Genomic DNA, 12,016 nt, shown 5'->3' with positions numbered 1-12,016 from the left:
TTCTTCAGTTTTTTGGTTTAATGCCCACCCATTTTTTTAATTCTTCAGGTTTTTCTGCAAACCTTGGGGTTTCCTCTAAGTTGCAGACCACCTCCCCTCAGTATATGATCCCATAGTGGTAGGTTTTTTAATCTTCTCCCATGTTCAGAATTAGACATCAACACTGAGTATAGGTATGGATGTTGATCTTGTTGGAATTTTATTGCAATGTTTTATTTTGCTGTTTGTTTTTAAATGTATCCAAAGCCAGACCAGAACCTTGTAGATAGCATCAGATTTAAAACACAAACATCAAAGTATGCCTTCTACTCCAGAAAAAGTTGGATAAAATGTACAAAAACATAGAACATGACATTTATCTTTTTCCTTCTGCCTTTTATTACTTGTGACAGAAATGCTAAAACCCAGCTATGGTATCCATCAACAGGCAGGACTTCCTTTCTGAGTCAAGGAAGGTCAATTGCACATTTTTAAAAGGTGCTGATATGAAGGCAAAAAGGGTTAAAAATGGCAGAACACTTTGGAATTTCATCATATAGATCTTCCAGGAGCAAGGAAAAGCTCTAGGAAGCTTCATTTTTCAAAATTAACATGTACATTTAGAGGGCCACAGATAAACTTTGTTTCAATATTTGACAGTGGGACTGTCCAATTTCATTTACCATTGTTGATAGCACAGTTGCTTTGTTTTTAAATGTGTCTGTGAGCCACCTTAAATCCCAGTGCTAGCTTGGAACCCAGTGCTAGCTTGGAACCCTGAAAGTAAAAAATGATAAAATATACTAATGGAGTATAGAGTGGAAATACTTGGGTAGAAACTCTTTCAGTAACAGACTTCTATACAATGCAGCACACAGCTCTGAATGAACGCCACTTTTGATTCAGTTGACGGAGGGCCTCGTGTTGCAGCACAACATCCAGCTAGCGAGGAGATTTCTCTAGTGGTCATTGAGGGAAAGGGTTTGATCATAATCTTTGGATTTTAAAATGCTTCATAAAGAAGGCAGAAACTAATTATATGGTACCCACCATAGACAATAGGGTTGTGTTTTAGGGCCAGGAGACAAAATCAACAGACTTAAATGGCTGGAAAATATAGAATGGGTCTTAAGGAAAATGTCAATAGTTTCAGAGCATTTGGCAAATGTTACTTAGAGACTTTTACAGATGTAAAATAATCTTCCTAGAAGGCCTTAAAATGACAAAACTATCTTACAAGAGATATATTTTAGCTATAGGAAGTCCTGCCTTACTCTAGGGATTAGAAGAAATAATCCTGTACTTCTTTCCCTTCCTACTTTAAATCTTTACAGTTGTGTATTTCTACAATGGAATAACCACTAGTTACATCCAGTTGAATCAAGGGAAATCTATTAATATGCTGTTGTGCCCAAGAATTATTTCTTTTAAAAAAAGTTTTATTAAAAATTTTAAATACATTAATTTAAAAACATGCAAAAGAAAAAAGTGCACAGTTCTAAAAGATAAAGAAAAACGTTAGATAAGAATACATACCAATGTTCTCTTTGAAAAGGTGTACAAATATTACACATTATATACCAACTCTGAAGTTACCTTAAATGAATATTTCCCCTTTTCATCTAGACAATCTTTCCCTGTCCCTAATCTTCAAAGGCACAAATCATTAATTGATTTCTTTCTGTTTCTTGCAAAAAGTCTATAAGGGGCATCCAGGTAGCCAAATATTTATCTAATGTCTTTTCCCTGATCAAAGACATCAGTTTGGCCATCTTGATATAATCTATCTTTTTCTCCAGCTGCGTTTCTACTGTAGGTAATATTGTAACTTGCCATTTTGAGGCACGTAACAGTCTAGCTGCTGTTGTCATATCCAAAAAAGTGTATCATGTGTAACTTACAACTGTTTGTCCATTAACCCCAACAAAAAGGACTCTGGTTTCATTTGTACACTAGTCTTTAAAATCTTCTAGATAATTGCATGTATTTATATCCAAAACTTCTTAGCTTTGTTGCAAGTCCACCATAAATGATACAATGTCCCCTGCTGTTGTTCACTTTTCCAACATCTATTTGAAACATTCATAAATATGTCTCCTAATTTCTTTGGTGACATATACCACCTATACATCATTTTATAAATTTTTTCTTTCAAACCCAAATTTACCGAAGAGTTATTTCTCATAATCACTGACCAGCAGATAGCTACTGGCTGGGACTGTTTATCCACTTCCGTGTGCAGGATTCGGGTTTTACTGCATAATAATTTCTTTTTAAAAAACCATTTAAAGCACGTCTTGTATGTTCTAAAAACAGAGACCTGAGTGTCCTCACAAACAGCTGTCCCTGAGCTGGAACCTGGCATATTTAGCTAGCTTTTACTGTAGCTGTATAATGTTCAGTGGCTGTGTGAATCAGTTCATTCTTCTAGATGGTAGCCATGGTCCAGAATTCTGCAAGTATAGAGACATTCTCTGTGGTTTTGTGAGAAAGGAAACTTTTGTACATATAACAAATGGAAGCACCCAAACATGCTGGAGGAGGTTCTCAAACCCTTTTGGATTATAGTGATATCTCAGTTGTAAAGAGGAGATCTGAAATATTCAGACATAAATGATGTTTATATTGGGTTACACTGGCATGTATGTAATGTACCTAAGTAGACTGATTGTTTTAAACTAGGTGATTCTCATTTCTGAAAATTCATATTTTTTTCCTTTTCCTTTTCTAGTGCATCCATCGAGATTTAGCAGCAAGGAATGTTTTGGTAACTGAAAATAATGTCATGAAAATAGCTGACTTTGGGTTGGCCAGAGATATCAACAATATAGATTATTATAAAAAGACTACTAATGTAAGTGGATGGCAGCCTTATCACTAAAGCCAGTATCTTTTTTCAGTGGTGCATTTAAGTATGGCAAATGTATTCCTAATGGACTTCTTGTACAGCAGCCTAACTTTTAATCAAAGAAATGAAAATAATAGGCAAGTGTGTAAGGATTCCTAACCCCTTTTTACTAGGAAAAGAAGGTTATCTGCTTACACAGCTTGGGAGAGTATGTGTTACATGATTCTTTCTAAAGGATAAGGTTTTGCCTTTGCTTTTTATAGTCTCCATGAAACATGTAGCACATTCTTTTACAGTTAGTTAGGTAGTGAATATAAATATAAATTTGACTCTTTGTAATCAGTGTATGATTTTGTGAAATGAATCCATTTTGTAATTGCTATCATTTGGTTTTAGTTTAATTCATAGCGGACTTGCATTAACCAAAGCTTAGTTTGGAGTGGGTAGAAGCTTTATGACATATGTGGCAATCGACTGGTTAAAGTAAATATGTGCTGTATTTATACAGTGTGCCTTCACTATTGTTAGCTGTTTATACTAGTCAAAAATGAGTATCTGTTTGGCAGAGAAGGCAGATGTTAATGCTACATTCATGCATTGTGTTGCAGCCTGATACAATGAGCATAGAGAAACAGCTGTTCCATGAGCTGTTCCATTGGTGCACCATTTTATAATCCCTGTTTTGGTCATTTAGAAGTGTTGCATTTCTGAGTATGCTATCTCTTACTGAGTCAGAAACCCTCATGGCTGAGGGAATACTATGCAAAGGCATCCTCTCCTTCCATGTTCACAGAGGGCAGCTTCTTGCATTGCAACTTCCTTCTTTTACATGAGAGTCTTCTTCCAACGGAGGAAGACTTTTTCAGTTTCTGTATAAGTTAATGAAAGTCACAACTGTATTGATGAGCCAAGTAAAGGGAAATGTCATTTTCTTATATTATATAGAGCTAATTTGCTTTACCATCATACTTTTGATAGGGCATTAATCTTTTTTTCTGAATTCACTGTTGAAATTGACCAATAAACAAACAACCCTTTGATAACCATGTTTTGATTTTTCTTTTTATGTACAGGGCCGGCTGCCTGTAAAGTGGATGGCACCAGAAGCTCTATTTGACCGAGTTTACACACATCAAAGTGATGTGTAAGTCACTTTAATCTTAGAACTTTCCTTTATCTTCTTTAATTAATTTATAGCTTCTTCTGGGGAAACTGAATTACATGTAATAGAAATATACTCAACAGATTAAAATATGTTTCAGATAACCTTTTCTCTCAACCTTTGATCTCTCACGGGAAATTAATTTAGCACAAGCCAGACATCTTTATTTGACTGGTTAAGAAGCTAAAGCATGTTTCCTTATTTTTTACCCTTTAACAAAAGTGCAAGGCATTTTTCTCTTGCTGTATTAGAACCAAAGAAAATAATGAATTATTTCACCTTCACTCATGCATCATGGTACTCATAGTCTCAGAAAACAGTGTCAGGATTGCTTATGGTTATGGTTCATTTTATCTTTTTGCCTTTTTGAAAATTGTGGCTGCTGTTTTATTTCCTAGTTAAGTGATAGAGAGAGTAGAAAGTGGCCTTAGAAAGTGAGGATTTTCTGGAAGACTGCAAACCAGTGCTCTGTTACTAATCTGGCTGGCTTCAAAGCACATGAAAGAAGGAAAACACTAACTTCCTCTTGTCAGTGCGGAAGTTTCCTTCCCTTGAACCTTTTTACAGATGTAGCACTCTAAAATGTTGTTTTAAAGGGTTCAGCTTGGAGCATCCTCAGAGCAATATTTTTTTAAAAGGAATATTATGGTCCTTAAATTTTGATGCTTAAGATTCTACTATTTGTTAGCAAAATGCAAAGTTTACTTCGTTACTTTAGATATAAGGATTACCAGGATCAGTAGTATCTTCGGCAATGAAAAAAGACCATAACTATGAATGATCTATTTCCCGTTGCTTAATATTCATCTTCACTTTCAGCACTCTGTGCAAGTGTCTGATATGCAGATTTGTCTCCTTCATGATCAAAGTCTATCCAGAGCCACTTTTGGCCTATCAGTCTTGCATAATTTTTCTAACAGCTTCTAAGGCCTGTGAGGAGGAGTCATAAGGCTGCCATCTTATCTAAACATGTTTGTCCTTATTAATAGTGGGGTGAATTGTGGAGTCGTACTTTCAAGAACATGTGGTTAGCATTATAACTGGTTTCCAAATATCTGCATATATCTGTTTTGCCATCCTCTAATCTGGTTTCCAAATATCTGCATATATCTGTTTTGCCATCCTCTAATCCTGTTTGTATCCCTGATCTCAGTTGTAATTCGTATCTTTATTGTTATAGCATGTTCTTCGTCCAGTATGCTCAGAATACCATAGATAAAGATTATCCAGGCAGCTTGCAGGGCCAGACCTGCTTAGCTTTACAAGAACTATAGACTATTCTCTGGGGTGTTTTTTTCTTCATCAAGCAGAAGAGGCTGATTATTTGTAAGATATGTGAGTGATTGACATCTGCCATTACATCTAAAAAAGCTGCAGCAGGAAACTAGTAGAGTCTTTCTTTTTAAGATGCTCACATGTATTGCAAGCTTAGGCTGATACTATTAAAGGCATATTTCACTATGCTGTTGTTAAAAATCCAGTTCTGTCACCTTTTAAATGCTTTTTTATTCCTTATTTCTTAGATGGTCATTTGGTGTGCTCATGTGGGAGATCTTCACTTTAGGAGGATCGCCATACCCAGGAATCCCAGTAGAAGAGCTTTTCAAGCTGCTTAAAGAAGGGCACAGAATGGACAAGCCTGCCAATTGCACCAATGAACTGTGAGAATTCTTTCTTACTGGGCTGTATAGTAGTATAATACGGTGTGGGTTTTTCATGGGACAGCTCTCACGCATTTCAATGACACATTCATATAAAGCTATATTTTATTGTGTCTGCCAGTGTTTGTGGTGGTGCATATTTTTAAAAGGAGAACTTTGTAAATTTCAACAGTTAAATGCTCAATTTAGGACAGTACTAATTGCACAGTCTGCTGTGGATCTACTGAAAATACAGACTTCAACAAACTAATATTTGATTTTAGTTATATGTAGACCAGGCCTGTTCACTAACTCAAAGATTGGATAGCCCCAGAGACATCAGTTTACATTTTGCCTAGTTTTAGTACTGATTCACGGCGATGTACCCAGCCCCATTTATTTATTTACATTTGTACCCTGCCTTTCTTCCATCATGGAACTCAGGAAGGCTTGCATAGAGTCCCTGTGGCTCCCGCACACTGATAAGAACAGGAGCTGTTTAGCTTTAGGAAGATTGCTGCATAGATATGGAAAAAAACGCTAAATGATAGGATTTATTTACCAGTTATATATTACTATAAATGTTTAAATGTATTCCAAGACATGGAATACTGGCAAAGGGTTACCTTTGCATTGCAGCATAGATTGTTAATGTTTAAACAGTTAAACAATATATTTTTGATGGTTCAAGCGGTTGCTTTATTAAATGAAATTTACATCCTTAGTGCAAGATCATGTGCCCTCCCACCATATCCTGGGGTGAAGAAGCAGCTTACATTTAAATACCTGTTTGTGCTTTAATATATTAAGAACCCTTGTCTCTAGTGAATTGTTTAAACCTTTTCCAGCCAGAGAACTATTAACAACAGGCCTTTTGTTCATTATCCATCTCAAGTCATGCGGGATATATTTCCTTAAAAGAATTGCCCATGGTTTGAAAATCTGTAGTCTTTTTAAGCATTTACATTGATCCTGTGGCTGTTTCATCTATCAAAAATTTATTTTCCTTGAACTGTCTAAACATTCCGCTCATGAAGGACAATTTCATTCTGTAACTAGTTGTGGAACCCATATACACATATCTGTAGATGTGGTGCATTTGAGAACCTTTCCCGGCAATGAAAAGAACTAATGTTATCCTAGTGTTATCTTTAGCACTGCGTTTGTACTCAGTTCTTATACCAGCCATGAACATCTCATTTTCATATAATGTTCTTAAAGATTAGGAATAATGATATGAGGGTGAAAACTAGCCTGGATTATTGCTCCCATACTGACTGAGCCCTGCTGTACAACACAGAGCCAGCAAGAAGGATATCTGAAATGGCAGAACACAGAGAATATGAGTGACAGAGTAACCTTTCTGCTCTAAACTTTTAATGTTCCAGTGTTGCTGTTAAAATAAAAATCCATAAAACTTCTCAGGCATAGGTATTGCCCATCATTTAGACACCAATGACAAACATTTATTTTTATGAAAATAATTAAGGATTTTCTATAGGGACCATTATTATGCTACTGTTAGATGTGCTTCTATTGACATTTTATCTACATAATTTCTTTCCTGAGCCATTTGAAAAAGGCAGAATATAAGTCTGTTGTAAATGATGATAGTATACTGATACCTGTAAAGTTACAAATGCACATAGAAGATAACTCCCACAATATATCCTAAATTTCCCTGTCTACAAAAAGGTTTCTTAAATAAAGCGTACTACATTCTAAACTATAGTGTGTGGAAACACCCTGACTTTTAGCTAAACAGCAGTGAAAATATTATTGAATAGAAAAGTTGCATGTCATAAACACGCTGAGTTAATTCACACTGTGAAATGCTGCTTTCCACAGCTACATGATGATGAGAGATTGTTGGCATGCAGTTCCTTCACAGAGACCAACTTTTAAGCAGCTTGTAGAAGACTTGGATCGAATCCTCACTCTCACAACTAATGAGGTGAGCAAAACACCTGTTTGTTAAAACATTGATTTGACTTAGTGGCTTGTGTGATGAATTTCATTACTGAAAATATGAATTTTTGAAATATTAGTTCTAACATACAGCTCTCGATTATTGTATAGATCCATGTTTTGCAGCAACACATTGCACAACTTTCTAGGATCCCTGTTTTTAAGTGCCTACTGCAAAGTGAGCTCTGGAGGGTAGGATTTGCTCTCACTGATACAGTCCAAGCACAGGACTTTGCTTTTCCCATGAATGAATGAATAACAACACTTATTTGGAGACAGCAGAGGGATACACTTGATGGTATCACAGTGGGGAGGGAGAGGGGAAGGGAGAGAGAGAGAGAGAGAGAGAGAGAGAGAGAGAGAGAGAGAGAGTTAGCCTGTTTACTGATGTTAGTGACTTCAGCCACTGAGAATCAACCTGATTGTCTACATAACTCCATCTTTGATTTGGTTTCTTGATCCTGCTTAAAGTGGGGCAGAACATTGCAGAATGATTTTATACATGAAGATGCCAAATACATCCAGCTACATTACCAAATTTAGTTAACTATTGTAGTTTGGAAAAGTTGTTTGGAAAGTCTTTGCAAGCCACAAGTGATAAGACACTGAAACCTCCATTTAATCTGAAATGTCGTCTCTCCATAAGTGGAGCTCAGGCTCTGAAAGTGTACTTGCAATCATAGATTGTCTTTCAACTGTATTGCCACTAAGGGACAGGGATACAGGAAACCCTGGCAATGAAGTCCCAAAATCTAATGATCAACCAGTAGCTGCATTTTATCACAGAAAATCAAATAAAGGTTATCACACTAAAGGATGGTGTGAATGGCTCCCAGATGAACATATCATCTGTTGGATCTTCTTGAATCACATGGATACAACCTTTCTTTGAGTGTTCTAACAGCTTCCTCCCTCCTTTTATGCCAGAAATTTCCTGCTCTGTCTTGTTCCTAAAAGCTGTCATGCTAATTTATATTGAGGAAATTATTACTTCTTTTGAAGTCAATGGGAGAGTTGCCATTGATGATGAAGGCGCCACAATTTTACCCTCTATGCATACATAGACTTATATTGTTTCTGGATAGATGCAAAAGATCAGAGACCAGACATGAAAAAATACTTAGATATGGAAGCAACATTAAATCAAAAGTGCACTACTTTTTGCTACATGTGGTACTCCTCTTTATTTTCCATTTAATTAATCATTATCATCATACAAAAACATTTACAATGCTGATTTAAAGAAAAAAGTAATCGGGAACTTTGTGCAAACCAGCATTATCTAATTGATTTTTCTCCTCTTAGAATAATAACTCGTGGTTTAGCAAATGAAGAGATTGCATTTAAATGAATACAGCTGCTCTGCAGAAGTTGAAAGGGGAGTGTTTTCAAGGAGAAAAGGAACTTTATTCTCCTGCCAAAGCTGTTATTTCTAGAAGTCCTTTCACCCTGGATTTCATTTCAGCTGATACTACTTCTCTTTTCTTTTTCATGAATCCATGAAATGCACAGGGATGCTCTCTGTGCAAGCTTATTGCAGCAAATAAGAGCTGCCCCTAAATATTGTAATGCTTTTTCTGTAGCTTCTATAGATATCAGTGAGGCTTGCACAAGACGATTGCCCAGTTGGTTGTGATCCACATATATTAGGGCAGGAGGAGGCAGCAATCTGAAATATACTCTGATGACATAATATTTTGGAGACTATTTAAGATGTAATTTCAAAAGGTTTTTTGCATATTAAACTGAAATTGTCATAAAATGCAAAATATTCAATGAATTTAGGGGTTTCAGAATGAAATGTTCTTTCCCTCTGTTAATCATTTCCATGTGTTAGACAAAAATAGTTCTGTGTAGGGTAACATTTCATTTCTATTATCGTAAGCAAAAAGTTTGCTTTTGATGTGGCTGGTGTATATGTTTCAACTAGTGTGGTTAAAGCTGATGTTGTTGGAGCTGACACATCTGCCTCAGTAATGCTTTCATTTGGCTCCCCCCCCCTCCCCATTCGTCTATGACGACTTCTGGTTTTATTAGCTGTATATATAAGGACCAGTCACTTGTGGAGTGACTCATCAAGCCAGAGCAGCCTCAACCTGTTATTGGTTTTATTGTTCATGAAACATGTATGTAACTCATGACACAGTTCAATCCTAGAGTAATGTGGGATTATATTCAAATGTCATTTCTAACCTGTTTTACAGGAATATTTAGACCTCAGTGGACCACTGGAACAGTATTCACCTAGTTATCCAGACACTAGGAGTTCGTGTTCTTCAGGTGACGACTCTGTTTTTTCTCCTGATCCAATGCCTTATGAACCTTGTCTTCCTAAATATCAACACATAAACGGCAGTGTTAAAACATGAAAAGAACCTTTCTTTATCCCAAATGGAATAAGGGAACAAGAATATTCATCTACCTACCATGTGAAAACAGAGCCTTTCTTCAGACACATAAGATTTTTGTTTGTACATATGAAATGTAGGGACTAAAACAAAACAAAACATTGGCCAAAATGTTTTCAGAACATGTGGAAATAATTCTGTGCATTGAAACTCCAAACAATTTTCAGAAGAAGAAAAATTTTATGGGCTACATATGGACACAAGTTACTAGGTCAGGTTTTGGGCCTGAAAGCTGCAACACATTTTCTACATTTGATGGACCAGTTGGACTTGAGGCAAACACTGGGTTATGCCTTTCTTGTTTATTTTGTAATATTTTGAGAAAATATATGTTGACACACACTTACAGAGCACAAATGCAGTATATAGGTGCTGGATGTATGTAAATATAATCAAATATGTATAAATATATATTATATATTTACAATGAATTATTTTTTGTATTGATTTAAAAGAAAATGGATGTCCCACTTCACCAAGCAAATTAGTATCCTTTTTTAAATAAAATGAAAAAGAAACAGCTACATGTAATTGCTGTTCATACACAGACTTTTCTAAAAAAAAAAAAAATCCACTATCCAAAAGTGGAAAACACGTTGCTTTCAGGGAAAATGGTATATCATTAATTTATTAATTAATTGGTAATGTACAAAAACAATTAATCTTTTATAGGGTTTGTGTTATTTTGTAATTTAAATGGCATTTCTATGCAGGCAGCACAGAGAACTAGTGGATATATTGCTCAAACTTTATTAGTTTTCAGAGTCTTTTTTTTAAAAAAGAGAGAAATATTTACAGTATATAACTAATTTGGGGGATTAAGGTTTTGATTAATTCTGGTTTTTAAAAGTTTGGTTTTAAGTTCTTGACTAATCTCAATAGTCCCATTAATTAAAAATGTCCTTTAACAAGGAAGTATTTTGCTCTCTGTATTTCCAGTTTTATAGATGTTTTGGTTATCACTCATTACTCTTCAAGGGCCAAACAGTAATATAGAAAGCACAAAGCACTCTTCCTAGGCAATCCTTATTCATTTTGATGAGATTGCCCAGTGGGATGCATCTAATGGCAAAGGTTGTATTAACTCCCAAGTCCCAAAGAAAGGAAAGATTCTTGCCTAAATTGTGCTATATCTTTATAAAATGCCCTAGATCTGTGTCTACTTCTTTCTGTACATGCATCAAATTCGCAATTGTTACCCTCATTAAACTTCCATTAATGCTTTTCAAATATATTAACTGAGCTCTAGCATGTCTAGTGTTGCGGCGATTAATGAGAGCCAAAATTGTCATAGTGGCAATTAACAGAAATTCTCATTTGGAAGCCCATTGTCTTCTATTCTAGATCCAGTTCAACTTTCCAAATAATTCAGCTATTTACAGGCGTATGCACTTGTTTATGACCAAAACTGCTACTGTATTCCTATAACTTGCCTTTCAGATGAAACAGCGTGATATCCTCACATTCAAAGCACCTTTTGTGCTTGTGTAGCCATGCAATATGAATGCAATTCATACTGACTTTACACATTTAAAAAAATGGGGGATGAGGTCTAAAAAGTATTAAAATTGTTAATTTTTTGTACTGACAATAAAAAAATCTTTCTACAGATATAAATGTTAACATTACAAAATAAATGTCATGCAATGTATTTTTCTTAATCTTTTGTGTCTTATAGAATATAGGAATGGTTTTTTCGTGACCCAATCACTTGTAGACTCAAAACAGAAATGCCGTGTTGGTTTGCCTCAGCAAGTCCCTTTAGAATGCATGATGGTTATTTACATTTGGGGCAATCCATCACTTCCTCTCCCAGTGCAATTTCAGTGGGCTTGAGTGGAATAGCTCTTGAGAGGCTGACCTGAGCCAAAGCAGGCCTCAGTGCTGGACAAGAAACCTTGCATTCACAATGGTTGCTGAATGTGGAATTCCTGATAATGTATTTCTGCATCCAGTTCTTGGGGCTCAGTGATTAATTCCTAGCACTGGAACCAGACATTTGAAAGGGCTC

The 12,016-nt window shown here is 35.7% G+C and overlaps 1 protein-coding gene across 3 annotated transcripts in view; it reads left to right on the top strand.

Moving 5' to 3' along the window:
- The window catches only part of FGFR2 (fibroblast growth factor receptor 2), a 133,192-nt gene extending 121,536 nt beyond the window's left edge, over positions 1-11,656 (top strand). For all 3 annotated transcript variants that reach the window (XM_054982606.1, XM_054982604.1, XM_054982605.1), the window contains 5 exons: positions 2,711-2,833; positions 3,901-3,971; positions 5,513-5,650; positions 7,478-7,583; positions 9,802-11,656. In XM_054982606.1, coding sequence (XP_054838581.1) covers positions 2,711-2,833; positions 3,901-3,971; positions 5,513-5,650; positions 7,478-7,583; positions 9,802-9,966 — 603 coding nt within the window. In that variant the 3' untranslated portion in view covers positions 9,967-11,656. The remainder of the gene's footprint in view (positions 1-2,710; positions 2,834-3,900; positions 3,972-5,512; positions 5,651-7,477; positions 7,584-9,801) is intronic.
- The last annotated feature ends 360 nt before the right edge of the window (positions 11,657-12,016 follow it).

This window comes from Eublepharis macularius, chromosome 6 (genome assembly GCF_028583425.1).
Source record: "Eublepharis macularius isolate TG4126 chromosome 6, MPM_Emac_v1.0, whole genome shotgun sequence".
Lineage (NCBI taxonomy): Eukaryota > Metazoa > Chordata > Lepidosauria > Squamata > Eublepharidae > Eublepharis > Eublepharis macularius.
The sequence above is the reverse complement of the archived record's forward strand: the minus strand, read 5'-3'. Positions and strand labels throughout refer to the sequence as shown.